The sequence below is a fragment of the Arvicola amphibius genome, chromosome 7 (assembly GCF_903992535.2).
Source record: "Arvicola amphibius chromosome 7, mArvAmp1.2, whole genome shotgun sequence".
Lineage (NCBI taxonomy): Eukaryota > Metazoa > Chordata > Mammalia > Rodentia > Cricetidae > Arvicola > Arvicola amphibius.
This window is the reverse complement of record NC_052053.1, coordinates 12,796,164-12,821,403: the sequence shown is the minus strand read 5'-3', so window position 1 is coordinate 12,821,403 and position 25,240 is coordinate 12,796,164. Positions and strand designations below refer to the sequence as shown.

The 25,240-nt window shown below is 45.1% G+C and overlaps 1 protein-coding gene across 2 annotated transcripts in view; it reads left to right on the top strand.

Moving 5' to 3' along the window:
* Positions 1–24,972, top strand: part of Itga6 (integrin subunit alpha 6) — a 66,627-nt gene extending 41,655 nt beyond the window's left edge. The window contains exons 10-26 of one of the 2 annotated variants that reach the window (XM_038337650.1): positions 2,847–2,945; positions 3,178–3,239; positions 7,299–7,459; positions 7,600–7,743; positions 8,757–8,872; positions 8,968–9,157; positions 9,250–9,333; positions 9,434–9,513; positions 9,670–9,747; positions 9,835–9,937; positions 11,168–11,341; positions 13,078–13,176; positions 13,271–13,381; positions 13,461–13,559; positions 17,002–17,127; positions 20,043–20,172; positions 22,472–22,606. In XM_038337650.1, coding sequence (XP_038193578.1) covers positions 2,847–2,945; positions 3,178–3,239; positions 7,299–7,459; positions 7,600–7,743; positions 8,757–8,872; positions 8,968–9,157; positions 9,250–9,333; positions 9,434–9,513; positions 9,670–9,747; positions 9,835–9,937; positions 11,168–11,341; positions 13,078–13,176; positions 13,271–13,381; positions 13,461–13,559; positions 17,002–17,127; positions 20,043–20,150 — 1,834 coding nt within the window. In that variant the 3' untranslated portion in view covers positions 20,151–20,172; positions 22,472–22,606. Of the gene's footprint in view, positions 1–2,846; positions 2,946–3,177; positions 3,240–7,298; positions 7,460–7,599; positions 7,744–8,756; positions 8,873–8,967; positions 9,158–9,249; positions 9,334–9,433; positions 9,514–9,669; positions 9,748–9,834; positions 9,938–11,167; positions 11,342–13,077; positions 13,177–13,270; positions 13,382–13,460; positions 13,560–17,001; positions 17,128–20,042; positions 20,173–22,471 lie in introns of both variants that reach the window. The other variant, XM_038337649.1, reaches the window with a different exon arrangement.
* The last annotated feature ends 268 nt before the right edge of the window (positions 24,973–25,240 follow it).

Genomic DNA, 25,240 nt, shown 5'->3' with positions numbered 1-25,240 from the left:
GGAAACCCTTCTCAGGAGACTCCCACTCTTGTGACGCATGCTCACGTATGCTGCCCAGGCTGGTCTTGAACTCCTACACTCAAAACAATATTCTGCCCTGGGCCTCCCAGGCCCTTTGAGTAGAGGTGCTCACCATTTACCTGGCTCCCAGAACACTTTTTTTGAAGAGATGCTTTGATACAGTGAAAGAAAAATCATTTTCTGGTACAAGGGCTAGATCTCTGAAAGCCGTCTCACGCATAAGTTAGTTACAGGGAGATAGCGAAGTAAGCGGAGAAGAGTGCCCGAGATGAGCGGCCGAAGGAAGAAACTTACATCAAGTTAAGTTTACCAGATAATTGAGCATGTGGCAGAGCTCAGGGACTGGTCTCCCGTTAGTGCTGGTTCATGCTCTCGGCTGCATGACATCCATTGCCTTCTGAGCCACCGCAGTGGGCCGCGGTGAGGCGCAGTGACCCTCCCTGGTGGCACAGTCAGAGAGGTTTCTACAAACACTGCCTTTGTTCATGGCCGCTGTGAGGCGCAGTGACCCTCCCTGGTGGCACAGTCGGAGAGGTTTCTACAAACACTGCCTTTGTTCATGTTTCAACTCCTTGGTGTTGAAAGTGGTTGAACATCTGTAAAAGGGCTACAGATGTTCGTCCAGCAAGCTTTCTATCAAAAGGGAGTTGGGGTTCTAGTTTGAGACACAGCCCTCGAGTATCAAGAAAGCTTGACTACCCCTACTGAAACCTGGTTGCCAAGTTTTTTTCCAGCAGATATCCAAATTTTGTGTTTTAAATAAGTGAGTGCTATTTTAATGCTGTGACTTTTCTGTTCTAAGTATGTATGTCTTTAGATTTCACAGTCTTGGTAACAACTCAGCATTATTTTACAGATGAGGAAAGTGAGACCCATTGTGCTGTCAGGCTAGGTCCCAAGTCCTAGGTTTCCCCCTGAGTCATGACAGTCCTTCAGAGAAGCTAGTAAAAAACCAATTTAACCATGAACAGATAAGCCAGTAAGTACTGCCTTGTGCGTGGGAAGACATCCTCCATCCTGCTTAATACTGTGTCCCTGTGTGTGCTATCTGCCGAAAAATGGAAATTCAAGCAGACACACAGCCAAGGGTGTTCAAATGTTTTGAAATGTATGCATTAACACATTAATACTACAATATGTAAAGCCCCGCATGGCAACTTATTTTAAAATACATAAATAAGTACAATAAGTAAAAGGATACAAATTTTTAACTTTGGGGGTATGCTGTCAAAACTCAAGTTAAAAATGTGTCTACTTCGTGTCCTAGAAATGCGCAGTTGTGTAAATATACCTTAGAAACAGGACGATAAAAGTGGGGGATGTGAGGATATTTGCCCTGATACTGGTGCCTGCCTTCCCCATGGAGGGACTTGTATTCTCTCCAACAACTAGTCGATTGATTCCAGAAGGCTGAGGTTTGGAAGACAGTTTCCTATTAAAAAGCATGTTCTTCAAGATGTCAGTGTTCACCATAAGCTCCCCAAAGTACTGACTGGTGGTCATGAAACTCTACACCCACTCTCCGTTCTGGAGGGGAGCTGTAGGGGTGAGAGGTGAGCCAGAATCTCCCCACCGTGCCTCCCCGCCCCCCCAGCCCCTCCCCCAGCGCATAGCCACCATATACTGGTGTTCTTGTGGCTATGACAGGCTCAGGCCAAAGGCCTCTGGAATCTTCTTTGTCTGCCCCAGAGCCAGGGAACACATAAGGGAAGAAAAGATGTTTTCATGTAATGCGCAGACCCAAAGGGTAGGACTTAGAATTTTTTGCTTTTTATTTTTGCTTTTTATTTGTTTGTTTGTTTGTTTGCTTATGTTGTGGGCTTGGAGCACAGCAGCTGGGGAATGGTTAAGTTTACAGAGACACTGTAGGGGAAAAACCCTTACTTTATTAAAGACGTGTATAGAGCAGACCAGTCTTCAGCTTACAGCAGCCTTCCTGCCTCTGCTTCCTGAATGCAATGCTTTGGAGGCACACGTTCTTAGACTCTGAAGCTCCGCTGCTGGGGATTTATTTTAAGTAAGCTCAGCTGTCAGCATAGATTTCTGTATGGTGTTGTCACCATGGCTGCTGGTGACGACTGAGTATACAGAGGCCATAATATTGTCACAGTTCAGCAACCTACAGGAGAAGGGTAATGAATCATATTTCTGTGATAGAAGGAGGAGCCCCCCGAATGTTTAGGAATGAGACATACCTCCCCAGAGAACAGTTGACATAAAAAGCTACTGTTTAGTGGAAACTGTATTTTTATGTTTGACAGTAGATATTTGTAACAGAAACATAAACAGATAACATGTCTGAAAAGAACATACAAGATTACTTGGCTATGAGTATTTTGTAATGAAGAAAGTATTTGCTTGAAGATATTGCATGCAGTAAGTTATTTTTTTTGTTTGTTTGGTTTTTTGTTTGTTTGTTTGTTTGTTTGTGTTTGTTTTTGTTTTTTGAGGCAGAGTTTCTCTGTGTAGCCCTGGCTGTCCTGGAACTCACTTTGTAGACCAGGCTGGCCTCGAACTCACAGAAATCAGCCTGCCTCTGCCTTCCGAGTGCTGGGATTAAAGGTGTGTGCCATCACTGCCCGGCAAGTCTGTTGGTTTTTAATATAGTACAATTTTAAATATTGTGTAATTTAAGTGGCGTTACATTTCTATCCATTAGTTGTGTGCTTTGTTCACACAGTGGAAGAAGAAGTTGTAGCTCCACACATACCTTTCCCCGTGTTTAAAAAGCTGCTTTGGGCTCCTGCAAATGCTGCCTACTGTGTGAATGACCTCAATACTCAAGATAGCAAAAGGCTTAGGTTCTCCATTCCTTTTGTCTTCAGATCCCGGCCAGTGATTAACATTCTGAAGACTGTCACAGTGACCCCTAACAGAATTGACTTGCGCCAGAAGTCCCTGTGCGGGTCACCTAGTGGGATATGGTGAGTTGGCTTTGTGATTCAGGGAGCAGTCTCGGTTCTCAGCTTTGTGATGACCCACGTGTCCTGATGGGCCACAGGGAAGGCTAAGGGCCCGCTGGACAAAGGGACCCTGTTATTTACTCATCAGCGGGCAGTGGGGACCTTGGAGGGCTGGGGGACAGGGTGGGAGTCTGCCCCCCCCCTCCCCCGCGACAATGCATCTTTTAAGAAATTTGTGTTTGACTTTATGCAGCCTCAAGGTTAAAGCCTGTTTTGAATATTCTGCGAAACCCTCTGGTTATAATCCTTCAATATGTAAGTACCTCATGCTTTTAAAAAAACAAAGTTTTCTCTCTGCCAGGTTGAAAGTTTCGCATAAATAACAGGAAAACAAAACCACAGTGCGGCCAAAGTGAGCTCGTAAATTCTTGTCTAGAGGACGAAGTTTATCCGTGGTCTCCCCTTTAATCAGGAGGGCACACTTGGCTCCACTGGGATTTTCCAGAGCAGAGGGTTTGGGACAGGAAGACTTGGAAAAGCACTTATCTCCTGTCACAACGGCTTCTTCCCGTTCCGTCTTTGAAAAGCACTGTGGAAAATTGCTTGTGCAGTTTTGAGGTGGTGGGTGGTGGTTGTGGAGAGACAGCACTGGAAGCCAGCGCACAGGTGCAGCTGGCGCGCTCAATCGCTCGCTCGCCCGGTTAACTAGCCTCACTACCCCTCCCCCCCCCACACACACACAGAGGCTCTGGCCCCATCTGTGCTCCCAGGTACAGGACCCTGAGCACCTGAAGGCTCACCCAGAGGGCAGACACCTAGCCGCTGCTCCTGGCTTCAGCACAGCTCTGGTTGACGTGCAGCAAAGGACAGGTCCTTGCCCTTTAAGTATACTGTTCCTGTCTGTTCAAACAATGCCTCTAAGTCATTGTCTAGGGTGTGACACTGATCAATGACAAAACCAGACGGAAGCACTTTGCCTTTTAAATTGTTCTACTTCCTTTCTCTGGTACTCAAAGCAGGATTTCCGTGGTGTGTGTGTATGTGTGTACATGCTTACCTTGTTAAAATGAGTATGTGTACATGCATATAAGTCTGTATGTATATGTGTGTGGTGCCCAGAAGTCAGCTGCAGGCTGACCTTGGTTGTTGTCCTTTGAGATAGGTCTCTTCTTGAAAATGAAGCTCGCGGCTTTGGCAAAGCTGGCTGGCCAGTGAGCCCCAGGGCGAGGGTTAATTAGCACAGGCTGTGGATTCTCCTTGGTTGCCCGCTGTCCTTTGAGATAGGTCTCTTGTTGAAAATGAAGCTCGAAGCTTTGGCAAAGCTGGCTGGCCAGTGAGCCCCAGGGCGAGGGTTAATTAGCACAGGCTGTGGATTCTCGGCATCCAAACTCTGTCCTCAAGATTGTACAGTTAATGCTTCAGTACAGCTTTATGGACTGACCGAGCCATCTCTTCATGTCTCCACCTCTGGGTTGGCAGGCGTATCCCCATCCCTGGCTTGGCTTTTCAAATCAATAGTCTGGAGGTTGAACTGGTCCCCATTCTCATGTGTGCACGGCACTTTACACACTGAGCCATTTACCCAACCCCTTGTTGCGTGTCTTTTATTTGTTGTTGGTTTTTTTTTTTTTTTTTTTTTTTTTGAAATTTGGTTTCTCTGTAACCCTATCTGGCAACCTGGCTGGCCTCCAACTCACAGAGCTGCACCTTCCGGCGCGTGCGCCCCCACCACAGCTGTAGCATGGTTTCTAATAAAAAGAAAACACATACCGTCCTCACGTGGACGCCAGGCCTTTTATCTGTATTTGTAATGGCTTCGAGAAATGAGAGTAGACTAGATTCTTGAGCCTGGAGAAGAAATGCGAAAACGTTTGGCTCTGTCTGAATTGTTTGCGGTAGATGTCAGGTCTCACCGGTTTGCTCCTTCCACCCGCTGCCTGAGTCGAGAGAATGCGCCGTGCGTCTCCTTTGTAGTATGTGCCTCCTCCGTACCCAGGTGTTTCCTGATAGCCTCTGATGCGGGGACCCCCTCACCTGGAAGAACTCTTTTATTGTTCATTCCTCTGCAGTACCCGGAACTTTAAAATGAAATAAAACGATCTCCACAAACCCGCCGAAGTTAATACATTTAGCCTCGTCTCCCAGTATCCCGCACGTGAGCTGGCTGTGGGGCCAGGCTGTTTAAACCCAGCAGTCCTCACTTGCAGTGTTGCGTACACGCAGCGGGTATTTATAATTGGGCCTTAGCGAGTCTTCTTGGCTTGCCCCTCCGAAGGCCAGCAGAGGTGACCCGCGAGGATTTTAAGACGATGTGAATTGTCTGGAGGGTTACAGGAGGTTAGCGTGGGTTTGGTAGATAAACGGTTTTAATGTACCCACACCCTCCTGTACTCCTGCCATGAGGGGCACTCAGCACGGCAGCCTCCCTCTGCTCCACTGAGAAGCTAGCAGGTCACTGATAAATGGAAGATGTCAAAGCTGCAGAAGGCCAGCAGTGAGCGTTCCATTTGGCAGCTATGGCATTTAAGAATATTTCAGATGGACAGAGAAATTGCTATTGAAACTGTCAGCGCTCCTAAGTTCTGGTCTCGCGTCTCTGAATAACGACCATTTCCATGTAAAGTTACATCACACCGTGTGCATGTGAACACACATCACACCGTGCATACAGCAGCATGGAGCTGGTTACCCATTCCATTCATCCGTCGCGCAGAATGTATGTCTATCAAGTGCTGTGGTGGTTGCTAGGGATACAGTGGTGAAGGAGGATGATGCAATGCAGTCTTTGTCCTTAGTTCCTCTCTACCCTGTGGAAGACAGGCAGTCCCAGTGCAGTGGCCTTCAAGTGGTTCAGGAGGAGCTAGGACAGGCTTTCTGGATCAAGTGATGCCAAGAGGGTCAGAGCTGGGGAAGAGAGAGGAAAGGAAGAACAGAACCAGTGCTGAGGGTGAGGGGCAGTGAGACTTGTCTTTTAAGCCATTGTATAAAGCAGCCAGTTCTTGTGTTTTACTTAGGTAGAGTCTTGGGGCTGTGGATACCTCTGTCCCTTGCTGTATGGCTCTGAACCTCCTTCATTTACAAAGAGAGCATTAAAACAAACATCCTCATGGCTAGGGGTGTAGGTAGCTCAGTTAGTACAATGCTTGCCGAGTATGCAGAGTGCTGGTCCGATGATAGCACCGTATAGGACCAGATCTGGTGTGCATGCCTGTAATCTTAGCACTTGGGGAGTGGAGGCAGGGGGATCCATTCGGGTCATCTCCACTTCATAGCCAGTTCCCGGCAACCCTGGGCTACATGTAATCTGTCTCAAACAAGCCACAGACTCTCAGAAGGAGTTCTTTCACCCTCGCTTGAACAGTGGAATGTGAGTTGCTCATTTTCTGCGTTTTCTGGAGCGGGGTTTTTCCCCCTGTAGGCTGTTTTCTCTGACCCTCTGTACATGCTCCTGTGTTTTCTTTCTTCTGATGATCTCAGAGCATGCTTAATGAATGTCAGTAATTTAAGTATTGGCCCATGAAAGCATAGTTAGCAGCCTCATTCAGTGACCCAATGAGGAATGCATTCCGGAGTCCAGAAGTGAGCTTCTGATGGTCCAGGTCCTGGCCGGCCTCCAAGCTGCATTAGCAGAGATAGTCAGCAGCAGGCCACCGCTGCTGCAGGCTGGAAACTTCCGTATAAAAGCTGTTAGTTAGGCTGACAAACTGGCTTCCAGCTACGGAGAGGAATGTCAGTCAAATTTATCTATCTTCTATCATCTCTCTGTCCGTCTGCCTGTCCACCCGTCTGTCCATCCACCCACCCGGTGTTTCTGACAGACTTACACTGTAGTGGAAGCTAGCCTTGAATTCATGTCAGCCCTTCTTCCCTTGGCTCCCAAATGCTAAGTCTCTCTCCTCCTTCTCTACCTTTAAGGTGAGTAGCTCATGCTTATTGTGTAGCCCCTACTTATCAGCACTAAAATGCAAATACTGGCTCAGCTTCTGGGACTGCTTTCCCAGACACCTTTTTAAATAACAAAGACCCTAGGTCACGAAGCTCTGGCTGAAAGAGGTCTGAGGAGGCTTTGGGTATTTCGGGCTATCTTTAGTATTCTGTGAGTTCCTGAAATTCAGCCTGAAGCCGACTGATTCCCATCTGCTGAAGGTTCTAACTTGTTCTCGAGCTCCCCCAGGTGGCTCAGTGAAAATTTAACTTAAAATAGTAACAGCAGTGGGAAGAACAATTGAATTTAAAACTTCATAGTTCACCAGAAGGTCCCCTACTGGAAGTAATAAAGAGATGCAAAGGTTATAGAGCAAAATGTGTTGTATTTTAAAGGTGTTGCATAGACGCACTTTTTAAGTTAATACAAGTTTGTTCATTTCAACCTAGCGATTTTGGGTATACTTGAAGCTGAAAAAGAAAGGAGAAAGTCTGGGTTGTCGTCACGAGTTCAGTTTCGAAACCAAGGTTCTGAGCCAAAGTATACTCAGGAGCTAACCCTGAGCAGGCAGAAGCAGCGGGCGTGCATGGAGGAGACCCTCTGGCTGCAGGTGAGCAAGCGTGAGGACGGAACTTGGGCTCGCGACGCTTTGGTTTCTGAGCTAGAACCCGCTCATCAGAGCACTGCCATCGTCTTGGAGGTCTGTCTGCACTTTGGCCACACTCACCTGCGTCACCTCTCGCCTTGCAGGAAAACATCAGAGACAAGCTACGCCCCATCCCCATCACAGCGTCCGTGGAGATCCAGGAGCCCAGCTCTCGCCGGCGGGTCAATTCACTTCCTGAAGTTCTTCCTATCTTGAATTCGAATGAAGCCAAGACCGTCCAGACTGATGTGAGCCTTCCTGGCTTCTGGTTTACCAGTGTTTACCATATCTTAACGCAGAACTAAGTGTCTCTGAAGGCAATAGAAACAGGGATTTGTTTCACCGGCCACTTACTTATGGCCAGGTGTGGTGGTGTCACGTATGCTATGCCTTTAATCCCAGCACCCAGGAGGCAGAGGCAGGAGGATCTCTGTGAGATCAAGGCTAGCCTGGTCTACACAGCAAGTTCCAGGCCAACCAGGGTTCATGATGAGACCCTATCTAGGAAAACAAAACAAGCTAACAAGCAAAAATACTTATTCCTGCATCCATAATTGACCTATGAGATGGAATTTGGGGGTCAAGAAGTATTTGGGTTCATTGTTTTTGTCCCCTAGACCTTACTGAGAATATAATTAGACAAACCTTTATTCTCCTATCATCTCCTCCTATAGTTGACATACTTTACTTTACTTCCGAGAACAGCACAGTGTGAGAAATAGGTATTAATGAGAAACATTAAACTCAAGGAATAATAACACTTAGCAAAGCAAAAGACTATTCACAGTGACCAACTTTAGCTAGTGTCTAATGCAGCATAGGTCATTGTAGGAAGAAAATGTATATTCTGTAGCCTGCTGAGCATGTCATGTAAGGTGAGATCTGTATGCTGGGACAGGGTGGAGATTCTAGATTAGCCTAGATCTGGAATCAGCATCATTATTATTTTGTTTGTTTGATTTTTTTGAGACAGAGTTTCTCTGTGTAGCCCTGGCTGTCCTGGAACTCAATGTAGGCCAGACTGGCCTCAAACTCAGCAATCCGCCTGCCTCTGCCTCCCGAGGGCTGGGATGAGAAGCATGCACCACCGCTGCCCAGCTATTATTATTATCTTGATTACTGTTTTGGTGCTGGGAATTCTGTCCCACTGCCTTGACCTGGTCAAAGTGTCTTGATAGAGGACAGAGGAGGCTAAAACACCACAGGGAGGCAAACTGTGAAGACAGTTAGGAACTTACCTCTCTGCCTTGATTCCTTACAGGTACACTTCTTGAAGGAGGGCTGTGGAGACGACAATGTCTGTAACAGCAACCTTAAGCTGGAGTATAAATTCTGTACCCGAGAAGGCAGTCAAGACAAATTCTCTTACCTTCCAATGTAAGAATCGCGAGAAGTCACTCTGACCTCCAAGTAGTTGGTTAGAAAGGGAATTGCACGTGTGTTAAGATTCTCTTTCTTTCTTTTTTGACTAGTCAAAAAGGCATCCCGGAATTAGTTCTAAAAGATCAGAAGGATATAGCTCTGGAAATAACAGTGACCAACGGCCCTTCTGATCCAAGGAATCCCAGAAAAGATGGTGACGACGCTCATGAGGCCAAACTCGTCGCGACATTCCCTGACACGCTCACATACTCGGCGTACAGAGAACTGAGGGCTTTCCCTGTAAGTGTTTCTTGAGAACCCAGCAGGGAGGGAGAGAACAGGGCCACTCAGCACATGAACAAACCGTGATCCCACGCCTTTTCTGCCCCCAGGAGAAGCAACTGAGCTGTGTCGCCAACCAGAACGGCTCCCAAGCTGACTGTGAGCTCGGGAACCCTTTCAAGAGAAATTCCAGTGTAGGTGATGCCCCCACACACTCTGTCGTACTGCGCTAAATACCGGTACTGTGCCCCAAGGCCTGGCCCTTAGTGACGCCTATTTATGTGTACCTTTTAGGTTACTTTTTACCTGATTTTAAGTACAACTGAGGTCACCTTTGACACCACCGATCTGGATATTAATCTGAAGTTGGAAACGTAAGAGTTACTTCAACCTTCCCATTTATACTCGATTTCGTGAGAACCCTGGAGTCACTGAATTTAGCACTGATCCAACTCATAAAAGAGATGTAATTGTAATGAGAAAACTGACTGTTTAAATAAAACCCCATTGTTTCCCCCTTTCATTTTCAGAACAAGCAATCAAGATAATTTGGCTCCAATTACAGCGAAAGCAAAAGTGGTTATTGAACTGCTTTTATCGGTCTCCGGGTAAGTGTTGTATTTGGCATAACAAATCAATGTTTGAAAGAACCATTTATAATTCTCACTAAAACGGGTGTTTTTTTAATTTGACAGAGTTGCTAAACCTTCGCAGGTGTATTTTGGAGGTACAGTTGTCGGTGAGCAGGCTATGAAGTCTGAAGATGAAGTAGGAAGCTTAATAGAGTATGAATTCAGGGTGAGTGGGAGCCGTCGGTCCTAGATGCAGTCTTGATATGTCGTTCCCATCAGTGATCCGTCACCAGCATCTTAAGGAAATGCTCAGTTGTACGTGATTGCTGGTTTTTAACAGCGAAAACTGAAAACTTTATCTCCCAAGTAGAGAGCAACTGTCACTCAGCAGAGACTTGGTTCAGAATTGAGATCTTTTTACCCCTATCGTGGAACTGTAGTGTGTAGGTAGTGTAGACACAAAGTAATACTTTTTCCCTCAGAGTCTAGAAAACAAGAGTTTTGCATAATCTGTAGTCGACCTTATAGAGTGTGCAGTTTGTTTCCCCTGTTAGGAAGTCATTTTCCCAACGCCCTCGCCAGGCTGAAAGACTGTTCCCATTATTCCCTCCCACAAGCCCAGTTTGGGGATGGTGACAGTAGACCTGGTATGTGCCAGCAAAGAGGGCCAGCGAGGGGCTCACTGCAGTGACTCTGGGTGCAGTTTAAGAGACTTGAACACGGACTGTGATGTCTGCCTGTGGTGCATATCGATTTGGGTCTCCATGGTGCAGGCTGAAGTCCTGAAATTTTGAGCATTGTGGCTAAAGCCTGAAAGGGCAAGCATGGGCTTGGCCTGAATCCAGCACACTAAAGAGCGAGTTCTCTGCAGAAATGCCGGCTGGCCTGAGCTCCATGTAGCCAGCTGGACAAGGTTCTGGAGCAGTGCACCATAATAACCCGAGGCCCTGCTGTACAAAGCCACTCTGCTCCCAGCACTCGCTCTGAGCTGTCATGTGGTTCTCCACAGTCTCTAAATACAGATGGCTGAGACTGCTTCATTTTCAGAGTAGGGAGGGTTTCCAGAAGCAGGATATGGGTGCTACTTGCCAAAGCAGAGGCTTTGTCATCTGCCCGGCAGGACGCTCACTGAGTGGTTCATCCGTGCACCCGGGACTTTGTTCTGTGCTGTTGGGAACATATCATACCTGTGCTGTGGGTTTTATTACATATGGTAGTTACTCCTGGATTGAGCTAGCAATCCTTTCTTTTTGACCTTTGCTTTTTCCTTCTATTTTTTATGACAAGAATCTTTTAAGCCCAGCTAGTTTGCACACCCTATTCCTGACCCATTTTGGAGACTTGCACTGCTGTTGTAGGATTATGCTGGGTATTTAGCCTATAGGCAGTAGGAACTGCTACTTAAATTTTATCTTAAAAGGATTTTATTGTAGCAGAATATGCTGTTTCCTGACAGGTGATTAATTTAGGTAAACCTCTGAAAAACCTTGGCACGGCGACTCTGAATATACAGTGGCCCAAGGAAATCAACAACGGCAAATGGTTGCTTTATCTGGTGAAAGTCGAATCCAAAGGTTTGGAGCAGATCGTTTGCGAGCCACACGATGAAATAAACTTCCTGAAGCTGAAGGTACGGAGATGGGTTTCTTGCCGCCTCCCAGGTGTGAGCTGCTGACATGTTGACTTCTCTTTTGGTTGTTATGGTTTTCCCATCCGTAACTGAGTAACTCAGTCTGGCTAAGGCGTTTTTGCTGATGAATGACCTTTATGCCTCCCGAGTGCTGCCGTTGCAGCGTGTGCTACCATGTCTGGTCTATACTATGCAATGCCAGGGCTCACACCCAGGACTTCATGCATGCTAGGCAAGCCTCCTACCGATTCAGCTGCATCCCCAGCCCTCCTTTATTTTCAATTCCAAAGTACCTGGGTATCATGGTTGTTCACATGCTCTTTGGCTCATCAGCATTGAAAAACGTGATGACCTGTTACCCTTACTCTTAAAATAAGTCAACTATTCCTTTCCAACAATCCTAAATCCAAAATGCTCTAAATCTTAAGCACATTTCTAATAAGGGATGGAGACAGTGACTGCGTTTTAGTTTCTCAGGCACCCAGACCGGAATAATCACACAGAAACTATATTAATTACAACGTTGCTTGGCCAATGACTTAGGTGTTGTATCTTAGCTTAGCTACTTAGCTCTTATATCTTAATCTATTTCTATTAATCTATGTATCACCATGAGGCTATGACCTACCAGTAAGGTTCCAACATCTGTCTTCTTCGTCAGCTACATGGCATCTCTTTGACTCCGCCTTCTTTCTCTCTCTCTTTCTCTCTGTTCTGATTTCCTGCCTGACATTACTCTGCTAAGCCATTGGCCCAAACAGCTTTATTCATCAACCAATAAAGGTAACACTTATATAGAAGGCCATCCCATATCATCTCCCCTTTTCTGTCTAATTAGAAAGCACAGTCTTCATTTACAAAGGGAGACTCAACCTGTAGAAGGAAGGCCTCTGTTTAAAAGTTTTTTTATCTGGCTTAGTCTTCAGTGCGTCTCTCTGAGTTGATCATACAAAGGGTCTTACGCTTCCTTTTAGCCCTTCCTGTCCTGTCATCATTCCTGTGTGCTGACTGTCTCCTGTGAGTTAGACACTGAGCTGGTGCTGGGGTCGATCTCTGGTCTCAGTCAACTAACAGTTTGATGCTGTGTGTCCGTAGTTCAGCGCAACACAGGGACACAGGAAAAAGAAAGCTTTTTCTTTCCCTAAGTTTCAGCATCACGCTGGAAATAAACGACTTAAGTAAGCAGACTGTTGAGTCCATCGGTGAACCTAAAATGGCCATAGCATTGCTGGTTTTAGACTTTCTCTGCTTTGCAGCTGGGAAAGAAGATGTGATGGCTGATTATAGCCATCATGGCAGAATTTGGGATCTCTGGACACTACACACACCTTGAGGGATTACTTAGCCTCTGGCCACACCTATGAAGGATTATTTTGATACATTTCTTGTGGTGGGAAGACCTACACTAAAGGCAGGTGGCATCAGTCCCTGGGTTGGGGTCTATATAGGAAAGAGACAGTGAGCTGAGCTGCACACCAGCCCTGTTGACTGTGTGTGCCCTGTGGCCAGCTGCCTTCAGCTCAGCTTCCTCACCATGACGGACTGGAACTGAGAACCAGAATCAGCCCTTTCTCCTGTAAGTTGCTGTGTCGGGGTGTGCTATCACAGGGCAAGAAGAGAAGTTCAGACAGAGGTGGATGTTAGTTGACGGTGTAAATTTGCCTTTATTTGTGAGGCTTATGCAGCAGATGACGGACATTTACCTAAAGTGGGTCTGTTTTGGATATCACTTTTAGGAGTCGCACAACTCAAGAAGGAAACGGGAGATTTCTGAAAAACAAATAGACGACAGCAGGAAGTTTTCTTTATTTTCTGAACGAAAATACCAGACCCTCGTGAGTATCTCTCTGGGCTGTGAGTGGGGTCTGTATAAATAAGAAACGGCTTCCCGGAACTGCGGGTTCTCACCACCACCCGTTTCCTCTCCAGAACTGCAGCGTCAACGTGAGGTGTGTGAACATCAAGTGTCCGCTGCGTGGGCTGGACAGCAAGGCCTCCCTCGTGCTGCGTTCCAGGCTGTGGAACAGTACCTTTCTAGAGGTGTGACTTTGGCCCCTGGAAGAAGTGGCTACGCCAAGGACACCCACCACTTTCCTGACACATCTCTCGTCTTCCACAGGAATATTCCAAACTGAACTACTTGGACATTCTCGTGAGGGCTTCTATCGACGTGACGGCTGCCGCTCAGAATATCAAGCTGCCTCACGCGGGCACACAGGTGAGCTCTAGGTCCCCACAGTTGGAGCTGGCCTCGTCTGCTACACCATGCCACAACCTGAGGTCACCTTCTTTCCTGTCGTTCCTTAAAGGACAGTTTAGGTCCTGCCACACGAAGCTCTATTTTAATAGAATTGTTGAAGATAAAAAGTGACCTGAGCCAGGCCTAGTAATGCAGGCTGTTGATGTGCTAGCTTCTCAGGAATCTGAAAGAAGGGGGTCACTGGTTTAGTCTGTCTGATTTTCAGAGTGAGTTTAAGGCCTGCCTGGGCAGTCTATTGAGGCCCTGCTCTGAAAGAAAAGGTTTAAAAGGCCTGCCATGTAGCTCATGCCTCCTACTGTTGCAAAAGGCCCTAGGTTCAATCCCAAGGTCAGCACACACGCCAGTAAACCTAGAGTTCTCCATTCAGCAGGGCAGTGGCCAGGATGAAAAGCCACACAAGGGGAGACTAGCGTGCAGCCCGGTAGAAAATGAAGCCAGCCCACCCCTGACGCTGCGGCCATTCTCAGGATCCTGTGCTGTGTGTGGCCCACGGCGTTACTAAAAGAGATATTTCTCTATAAATCTGGAATGTCAGTGTGAGCCAAGCATGGTGGGAGACTGAAGCAGGAGGACCTGCTGCAAGTCTGAGGCTGAATGAGCTACATAGAATGAGCCCCAGGTTAATATGGACCACAGTGAGACCCTATGTCAGAATCCCTGTGAATGAATGAATCCGTCAATCTGTCTGTCTAGAACTGAATTTTCTTTTTTTGTTTTCCGAGACAGGATTTCTCTGTGTAGCTTTGGAGCCTGTTCTGAAACTAGCTCTTGTAGACTAGGGTGGCCTTGAACTCACAGAGATCCACCTGCCTCTGCCTCACTAGTACTGGGATTAAAGGCATGCGCTACCACCACCTGGCTTAGAATTGAATTTTTAAAAATAAATCCCTGGAACCAGCATTGACCATGTAAGCAGCCTTTCCAATGACAGAGAGGAACTGTCCTGTCTTCTTGGATACCTTCAGGAGGAAGTTTGTCTCCTCTTAACTGTCATGTGACTTGCCAGTGGATCCAAGACCAGATCTCAAGTTCTCTTTTTTTTTCTGGAAGGTGGTAGACCCGAGGGCCTGATAGCAAGTCTGACTGCTGGCCACAGAGGGAACACCTTATCTTGGGCGTTCTCATCCAGACTCCTAATGGAGATGGAGTCTCCATCTGTTCCTGCTTTGCTTAATCCTTCCTAGGCGAATAGTTTCTAATAGCCTGATATCTGGAACCCATGTCTTTTGAAAGCAGAGGAGGTATTTTCTTACCGCTAGTCTTCTGCTGCCTCCTATTTTCTGTGATTTCTCTGATAGCTCAGACCCCATGCGCACTTTTCTTGTGTATCTGAAGGTGCAGGGTTTCAGCCTGAAGACTGGAGCTTAATTTCAGTGTCAGGCTGGAGTGTCTTGATTCCCTCACTTACGGTGGGCTACATTTTCATCCTCATCTCAGCTCCACCTTTCTAGTCTGAAGATCATTTTCTTTGGCAATAGAAACAAAATACATTGTGCAGTTCAGTCCTTAAAAAAAAAAAAAAACTCAAACCTCGCTTTTTTTTTTTTTTTTTTTTTGAAAAAAGAAAAGAGAGTAAGTAAAAGCCAGGCAGTGGTGGCACATGCCCTTAATCCCAGCATTTGGGAGGCAGAGGCAGGTGGATCTCTGTGAGTTTTGAGGCCAGCCCGGGCTACAGAGTGAGTTCCAGGACAAGGCTCCAAAACTACACAGAGAAAGAAACCCTGTCTCGAAAAACCAAAAAAAAAATTCATCTGTTTATTTATTGCAATTTCAAGAGTTTACTGTTGGCCATTCAATAAGACACTTTTAAATTTAGACTGCATCAAAACAAGTGAAAGCAGAAATCACACCATCGAGGTGAGATGACTGTATTTTGACATCAGTTCATTTAAATCTACATGGCAAACCAGCACCTGTGAAAACACATGGATTACACCCCCCACCCCATGCTACAGTGCTGGAAACGAAGTTGAGTAAAGTTTAGTGTCAAGAATTTCCAATTAGTCCAGGAAAGAAGGGAATGTTTGTGCACATGTCTCATTTTAGTCCTAAGAGTCAGGCTACAGGTAACTCTCCAAGTTTCCTACCTGCTGAAGAATAATGGGTAGAAATAAGTACCCCGTTCTTTGGGGCAGTGAGATTTTTCTTTCTGGGGGGCTCCAAATGCAGAGAACTTGAGATATATGTGCCTTTAGAAGTCAGCTCTTATGTGCGGAGCGTTGACTGGGTGGGTGGGTGGTGCCTTTGATCCTGAGTTTCATAGAAGGTGACGGCCCCTTTGCTGAGTGATTTATACTGCTGTTCAGTGAGAGTGGGCTTTATAATGCAGAGTAATTTGGGGTAGATGTTTTGGCCGTTGGTGATACAATTGAATGTACCTGTCGAGCGGGAGCCCTTTCTGCCTTTGGCGCCTGATGAATGAGGTACCTATGGAAAGCCGCCACCTCCATGAAAATGCATAAAGTTTAATGACATCGAAAGGAAAAACGTGTTTTAGGGATTGTAAAGCTCCACGGACATTCTACTGAGTTGTTAGAAGTTGCGGAGGCAACTTTTTACATTTTGGAGTAGGCACTTGGTGGCGGCTGTTTGTGGCGATCACGTGCTTGCAGTTTAGGCTTCTCATTGCTGCAGTTTAAGCTCTGAGCTACACCTGAAGGAACCTAATCTGCCCATACACATTCTTGTAGAGTATGGCGAGGAGCCATTTCAGGAAATCGTATTGTTATGAGGGTCTTTGGTCTGATAGCCTAAGAAAAAGGATGAATGGCACCTGTCTATGATGTAGCTCACCTCTACTTCACAGTGTCTTTGGACTCCGAGGCTTAGAGAATAATTGTACCCAAACTGACCCTTTCCTTTCTTTGGGGAAAATTAACTAAAAGAAAGTGTGGTTGTTTTCAAAAGGATGTAGGTTGAAGGCTGGAATTGGAACGTGGAGGTACAATGTTTACTACACATGCGCAAGCTTGAGCCCAGCCCAGCAAGATTAAAACACAAACAAACAAAATAAAACAAAACAAGTAATTGTGGTGAAACATATTTATCTGCTGATAGCTGTTCAGACTGACAAGGGAAGGATGGATACATGGTGATTCATTGTTTAGTTTTCTCTGCTTTTCTTTAAAAACAAAACAAAAAACATAGTTTAAGAGTTCAATCAGCAACAAAGTATAACCTAGACCTTTCTAGTTTCCAGATTAAAAAAAAAAAAAAACAGTTGAAGCAGAGTTCTGTTATTGAGAAAAAGGGACTCTCTCAGCAGGAAATGACTTGTCCATCCATACACTTTTTCATTCAGAATGTGTTCAGGAGCAAAACTGAGCAGAATTGAAGCCATCCGCGCTGGCTGGCAAACAGCTGGCACCTGGCTTATCGTGGTCTCTCTTGTGCCCTGTAGGTTCGCGTGACGGTGTTTCCCTCTAAGACTGTAGCTCAGTATTCAGGGATAGCTTGGTGGATCATCCTTCTGGCTGTCCTTGCTGGGATTCTCATGCTGGCTCTGTTAGTGTTTTTACTGTGGAAGGTAAGTCACGTCTGTCGCTTGAGTTTTCTCGTATAAACTTCATGTTTTTAAAAAAATGAGGATTGACACTGACACATTTGCATTTTCTTTTTTTATTGATCCTTTTTTCCCCGATATTTTATCACGAAACTTTTCCAGTATACACCAAATCTGAGAGAATTTTACAGGGAATATCTGTTTATCTACCTAATAATTTATATTTAGAGATTCTTTATTGACATGTAAGAAATGTCTTAAAAAGTAATTTTGAGGTCTCATACATAATTCAGCGTGTTTGGTAAATAACAAATCTGAAGTTAACTACTTTGCTTAGCATTTTCTGTACCTAAGATTGACCCTTAAATCTAAGCCAGATAGAGAGAGAGAGAGAGAGAGAGAGAGAGAGAGAGAGAGAGAGAGAGAGAGAGCAGTTTAATCTGAATGTAAGTTCCTACTATTTCCCCGTTCTGTACAGAAGCCTTCAGGACAGCCACTGGGAATCATTGCCCTTCTAGCTAGGCTGGGAGCAGAAGAACAGGGCACGATGAATACTCCATCTCAAGGGTCCTCGGCCTGTAGCAAGCCTGATAAACATCCGGGTTCAGTATAATGTTCCCATTAGACTTTGGTCTTCTGACTGTGCACGGTGTGTGATACCTTGGCCCTTCCTCCAACCTGTAGAGAGGCCATGTCATCAAAAGACCAGGTGGTAGATAGTCATGAACATTTGTCAACAGATGACAACCTCCGTAGGTCCTAGGTGAGTCCAAGAGAGTAATGGAGTCCCGCAGTCTTTGTCTGTAATTCCAGACTGCAGAAATCTCTGGGAACTGAAAGTATGACTGACTTGGCAGAACTGTTCCGTGGAGAGAGGATATTTACTCTTGGTCTTTTAGCTCATGGGTTTCACTGCAGAAATACCAGCATTCCTACCACAGTGCCAAGTATGTCATTCCAGAGGCTTGGGGTGAAGTAAGTCAGAATGTGCTTGGCTCAAACCACCCTTCCCCTCCCATTGTGTCCTGGAGTAGGGTTCTGACTTTGAGTGTGCCCCCTCCCCACCATTCTTCCGAACCACTTCCTTTTGCCAGGCCGAGGACTGGGATGGAGACGTGGTATCTGTCTGTACCAATGGTGTTCCCAACATGAAGATTTTAGTCAGCTTTCCTCAGGTGTATCGCACAGCCAGTTGATATTAGAGCTCTTGCCACAGTTATCTGACAGGAAAACAATTAATTTGCGGTTTTGAGACCTGAGGATGAGCTTGTATTCTCTGGAAGAGCTCCCAAGGTCAGTCTTTTCCAGAGCAGGTCTTATTGGCAGTCCTGAATCCTTGTGTAGTCATGGCGAGAGGCAGTGTTAAGATACCTGAGCTGTATATATCGTTGGGCAAATCATATCTCCCTGGGGCTCAGCTGCCAATAATAGGATCAGATTAAATTATTATTGAGTTTCTTGACATTCTTCATTTTCATAGTCTGAGGTGGATTCTAAACAGGCCCTCAAATTCCATGTGGAAGGCAGCTTTATTACTTCATATTTTTCTTTATAAATGAAATTATTGGTATTTAAAAATCTCAGAATGTTAGGATCAGAAAGGAGTGTAGGGTCCTCAAGCCACTTTCTAGAATGGATGAGGCTCTGGATTCGGTCTCCAGCACTGTGGAAAGAGGGAAAGATGGAATCTAGTTTAGCCATCTTTAAATTGAGCTTTGTCCATCTACAGCTGTGTCAAAGCTGCAGCGGAGAGCTCCACTCTAAGCAGAGGAACCCTGCCTTTACCTGCTTTTTAAACACTGGCTTTTGCACAGGGGTTCTTCTGGAATTAAAGGAAAAGTCCTCAGACTCTTATTTAAGACTATTCATTTTTGCTGAACTTTTCTTCCTGCCCTGTTTACTAGTTCCCATGACTGCAGCCTGGCTGTGTGCACTCACTGCGTGTCACCCCGATAGCGTGTCACCCCCATAGCCACTGTGTTTATGAAGTGGGCTGTTTCAGTACAAACCTGGTAGAGGGCGCTATAATATGGAACTTTTCTGGAGTGGCACTGTCCTGCGACAGCCAGGAGTCACCTGTGGCCCGTGCAGTCGACGAGTCGGGTTTTCAATTGAAATTTTTCTAAACTTGAATAACTGTGTGTAGCTGGTGGCTCCCAACCCTGTGGTGGGGGGATCTAGATCTTCTTCCTTCATGAGTTGCCAGACTCGGAGGCACAATTTTGCCAGGAGATTTATTTGATCCGATTTTATTTCAAAAGATAGTTCCCACAGCCCATGAACTAGATGAAGGAAAATAGGGACAGTCCGCCATTGTTGGATGAAAGAAATAACAGCAGAGAGTGTGATTACACATTTATACTTACTTAGAGTGGCCTGAGCTGAGGAGCACAGGTTCCTGCCATTTAGGGGTTGCATGGTGGTTCAGAATTCAGGGGAAATGACAGCAAGTACCCCTTCATTCGAACTTATTCCGTAATTTACATTACCAGTTGGTCGGAGGCCTCCAGGAGAGAATATTGTTCCTTACAGCTTAGAGCAGCAGCAGATAGATACACTATATCTGTGTTTTATTTTGATTTGGGCTAAATTTTGCAGGGTTTATATTTCCATCCCTTGTCTCAGTAGCCTGCAGAAGTGAATGTGTAGACTTTTTGAAGTCTGTTGTGCAAGAAAAAAAAATTCACCCACGTTCTAGTCAAATGTGCATGCATTTTCCTTTTAGGATGACCTCAAGACCTCCGCTACAAATAGAAAAGTCAGTCAGCTAGTGTGTGTCATCTTTGTGTAGAGACGCCGAGTGATAGTCTGTTAAATGCTGGCTCGAAGTGGCCAGCGCAGCAGCTGCTCACTTGGGTTAAAACCTGAGGTGTTCTTTTCTTTAGCTTCTAAACAAACAGAGAACTGTACAATTGACTGAATACCTTGCTTCCTTGTAGTGTGGTTTCTTCAAGAGAAATAAGAAAGATCATTACGATGCCACCTATCACAAGGCTGAGATCCATACTCAGCCGTCTGATAAAGAGAGGCTCACTTCCGATGCATAGTATTGATCTACTTCCGTAATTGGTAATTGATCGGTGTTTTTCCTCGCTAGCTGTGGGACCTGCTGTGGTTGTGGTAGCTAACTTAAGAGCGACAGCTTGCTGTGTGTGTCCCATTAACAGATGTTTCCAAGTGTCCACACTGGCTTGCCTTGCTTGGATTTATTTATTTATTTTGTTGTTTTACTTGAACACTCCGTTGTCTGTTAATGCACAGAGAATCTTTCGTGCAGGTGAGTTGTTTTGTGCTCTTGTTAAGCAACACCCACAGCAATGAAAACAAGCACACTGTTTGTCTAACTAGGTGTGGAGGGCTCCGTAGCAGCCCAGTCTGCCATGTGTTGTTACATTGTATCCCACTGGGAATTTCAAAGGTGCATGAGAAATCAGTCCAGATTTCTTGTTCATTTTGGAATTTCCCGGGGATAGACGCTTTGTCGACTGCCTGCGTAACCTGTTGCATGTGGGAGAGAGACCTTGGGTTTCTCCTGTGCAGAGGCTTCCTTCTCCCTGTCATCATTTTGTTTTCCTTGCTCTGGAGTGATGGGGCAGGCTTGGGGGGGGTTGCTTCCTACTGCCGCTTGAACGTGATTTATGCGAGCTGAGCATGCCACTTCCCCCTTTCCCCTTATATTTCTTCTGGGCCAAAGACCATTACAACAAAGAATGATTGGCAGCACAGCGGGCTTCCTGTGTGCTGCAGGAGATGGTCCTCTGCCCAGATAACCCTTGGTGTGCAAAAAAAAAAAAAAGTCCCAAAGTGCCGTGGGTAGTACAGTGTGTTGTAATGGAGTTTGACTGTGTTTCACATTCTAGAGACTTTATTTCACCTCGGTTCTCAGTTGATTTTGAATTCATGTTTCCCCCTACAATTGACAAACCCATGGAAGCAGGAATCAGTAGTTGGTGATTCCTTCTTCTTTTCTGTGGGCAAGAGGGGTGCAGTGACTGCTGCAGTTCCTTTCCATGGCGTTGACACAGTGATCCCAACTTGGCCATTTTGACTTGACTTCATTGCCTTTGTTTTTAGATGGGACAGACAGCAGTCATATTTTATAATAAGCCTATTGGCTTTTCTGTGCAGCATTACAAAGGCGTCCGTACATAAATGGCCTAAACAAAACTTCTTGGCCCATTTGGCCTGTTGATTTGTGATTTTTGTCTTGCCTCATGGTATATTTTTAACACAACATTCTTCAGTATAAATGTTCCATTCCTGTCGCTGTCACAAAGTAAGGACATTAACCAACCATTCTATGGAGACCCTTCTCCTAAGCTGCATTTTTAAATTTGAAAAGACTTCTTTTTAAAAAATAAGAAAGAAAAATGTCTGTTTCTTATTTATAGATTTTTTTTTAATCTGGTTCAAAAATTTCTGGTATATTTTTAATATGTACTCCAGTTCGAATTGAATTTTTTCTCTAAGTAAATAAGCTTTGATAATTTGGCTTCTCCTCTTCTCCCTCCCAACCCCCCCCCCCCCAGCCCCTTCCTTCTTTCTTCCCTTTTCTGTTTTCAAATGAAGAGGAGAAATTGGCGAGTACTCCAGAATTCAGTGTGGTGCTGCCCTTGAGTCCTGGGAGGTTCTTGACTCACAGACAGTATTACACAACACAGTTACTTTGTAACTTATTAACGAAGCTGTTAAATTGGAAGCACCCCAGGGAGTCCAGGCGGTGCAGTGATGCAAAGCCCCTAGAGGAGAGAACAGTCTAAAATGGACCCATAAGAACATGGCATGCCAAATAATATTTGTAAAATGACTTGTGATCTGATTTACAGTTTATTAATGGGAGAGGGATAGAAAGTGATTTTTTTAAGCCTTTAGAGAAATGCTCTTAAGCTGAGTGTGGTATGCACATGTCTGTCACCCAGAACTAGGGAGGATCAAGCAGGAGGAGGTTGAGTTCGAGGCCATCCTTGGCTACATAGCAAGTTCCTGTTCCTTACACACACATATAAGTTGTTTTTATAATGGTCTAGTAATATGGAAATTATATCTTTTATTTATATGGTGATTTTTTTTTTACATAAAGGCACTGTTTTACAAAATGCTTAAATTGCTAGTCAAGAAATAGCTGAAGTTGTAAAATGTAAAGGAGATGAAATGGACTTTTTTTCCAGTCCTACATCTGTTCCCCTTGTCTATCCCCACTGGCTGTTTCTTTTCAACCAGTTGTTTTCTTAAAGAAAATAGTATTTGTTCTCAGCATTCCAGAGGTAGACCTAGCTGAACTGAACGCTTAGATGTTCTGCTTTAGTGCATCTGTTCTTCAGATTAAGTAACTTCCGCCTTGTTCTTCTGTCTCCCTCCCCTCCTCCAGTGTGGATTCTTTAAGCGCTCTAGGTACGATGACAGCGTCCCCCGATACCACGCTGTTCGGATCCGGAAAGAAGAGCGAGAGATCAAAGACGAAAAACACAATGATAACCTCGAAAAGAAACAGTGGATCACGAAGTGGAGTGAAAATGAAAGTTACTCATAGAGACCCAGGAGAGCTTCGCGCTACCCAAAGTCCCTTTTGTTCTTCCCAGCTCAGAAATTCAGGGGGGGCCCGAAGCCTGCTCAGCACCTGAAGTACGATTCCAGACTGACAGACACACAGTGTGGACTCACAGTTTCGACTGTGGCTATTGTTACACCTGAGGCTCCTGTTTTGCACAGCCAAATTTAAGACTTTCAGAGGGGAATTTTCTTTAACTGCCTTAATTTAACTTTCCAGATTGCCTTTGTTTTTGGTGTGACTGACCGACATTACATGGGGCAGGGCCTGCCCACCTGCACTCCTGGGACATTCTCTCCTGGTAGCGCAGGAAGAAGACCCCTCACCGTCACCCATGCGAATAGAGTGGCCATCCCCACCTGCCCCGACAAGCGTCCTTCTCATAAGATTGGAGAACCTGCAAGTGACTTGCCCCTTGGCTCAAGACTCTGCCGTTGGATAGCTGTGTCTCTGTTGAGAGTTCTGTCTTAAATGTGCAATAGGAGGTGATGCTGCCATCTTGCCTTCTCTCTCCATTTCCTACAAGTGAGGGTCCTTGCCGATGCCAACGCACGCAGGTTCCCACCTCCCTCGTGACTAAGCACAGGCACGGCAGACTTGAATGCTAGTTACACTTTTTTATATATATTTATTTTTTCCTTCAAGCCATCTTGCTATTGACTAATAGGCCAAAGATGCTTCAGGATGGTTCAAGCAATCAGAGTGAGAACTGAGGAGGTCATTTGTTCTGACCTTGAGTATTTCCTGCAAAGAGAACGTTCTTTATAAACACTCAAGGATTGTTTTTAATAACTTCAACTTCTGTAAATGATACCATCTCCTTACCGGCAGGCTCTCCCTCAACCCAGAGAGTTTAACAAAGGATTAACTGGAAGATGTTTCCTCCTTGCCTGGCCTTGGGTGTTACATGGTGTTGAGCCCGGTGTGGAACTTCTGAACTCCGTGCTGTAACTTTCAGAACTCTGAGAGGAAGTGAGTTTGCTCCTTGAACTCTAGGGTCTGTGTGCTCGCTCAGGACTTGGCGTGAGTGCACGTGTGGATCCAGACCAATCCAGTGTGAGACTACTGAAGAGCATCTGTCGCCAAAACAGCCGCACCAGACAGATGGAGAACCGTGGCGCTCAGCTTCTTAAATATCATCGCAACCATTCAACCAGCGAGTCCATGTTTGATTTTTTTTTTAAATTGTTCACCCCAATCTAAATTCCTCCGAATGACTTGTGACTACTTTAACAAGCCCTTTGGGCCTACAGCATGAGGTTTAGCTCATTGCTAAAGTGCTTGCCTAGCATGCCTGGGGTTTGGTTTGTTAAAATCATAGGAGGGAAAAAACAGTTATTTTTCTATATATTCAACAGAGATTGAATATATTATCAAAGCTGATTTTTTAATTGTACTTTAAAATAATTAAGTTATATGAAGCAGCAGCAAAGAGGTGCTAATTTGTTTGGAGATTGTAAAAAGCAGTTCTCTGTCTTTTTTTAAGACTGGGTCTCAAGTAACCCAGGCTGGCCTTGAACTCCTTAGCTAGCTGAGGATAGTCTTGAACTGGTGACCCTCCTGCCTCCCGCCCTGACTTCCCACCCTCAGGGGTGAGACTACAGGTGTTTGCCACCACACTCAGTTTTATGCAGCGCTTGGGACCGAACCTGGGGCTCTGTGCATGCTAGGCCAGCGGTCTGCCAGCTGAGCTACGTCCCAGCCATTTCTCAGTCCTTTGAAAGAACAAAGCATTGCTAAATGTGCCCTTGTTGCTTGGGAGTTTTAAGCCTTTTTTTTTTTCCTTTCTTTCATAAAACATTATACCCTTAAGATATTAAAAACCATTATTCTGGTTCTTATTCTGGCATTTTCACTCATAAAATAATTTTACAAATGATACCTTGTTTACACATGTTCTCTGCCACGGGTCCTAATAGCATTTAAAGTCTCAGTTTCTTGCTTGGGTAACTTGAAGCCGAACATACTGGCTTTGAAGGAGACGACGAAGAAGCTGATGTCTTGATAGTGTTTGTAGACCTCTGTTCTAGAAATGAATGTCCAGAGAGGGTGGGGAGCGAGCTTGACAACAGAAAAACAAGAATGTCATGTTGTTTAAATTTATAGTTCTTAAAAAAAATGTCATCTCAAGTCAAGTCACTGGGCTGTTAGCATTTGGTAGGTTTTTAGACTAATTAGAATTATAAGATTATTTCATAATTGGAAAATACCTGTGGATATTTGTATAAAAGTGTGAAATAAATTTTTTATGAAAGTGCTCATGCTTATTAACCCAGCATTGTGTATGTGAAGCAAACTCTAAATTATAATTGACCACCTGAGTTGCCTTTCTTTGTATTTCGTCAAAGCCAAAGTAAAAGTTCGCAATATTTTTTAGTGTCCCATATAATTTCAGATCAGCCAAAGGTACCTGAAGTGGTATAATAGAAGTGATATTGAAGGTTTTTTAAACATATCTGTTTTAAAGTGTGTGTCTGTGTGTGTGTGTGTATGTGTGTGTGTGTGTGTGTGCGCGGGATCATGTGCCACAGAGCACGTGCTGAGGTCAGAGGACAAATTTTGGGAGTTGTGGTTTTCTCTCCACAATGC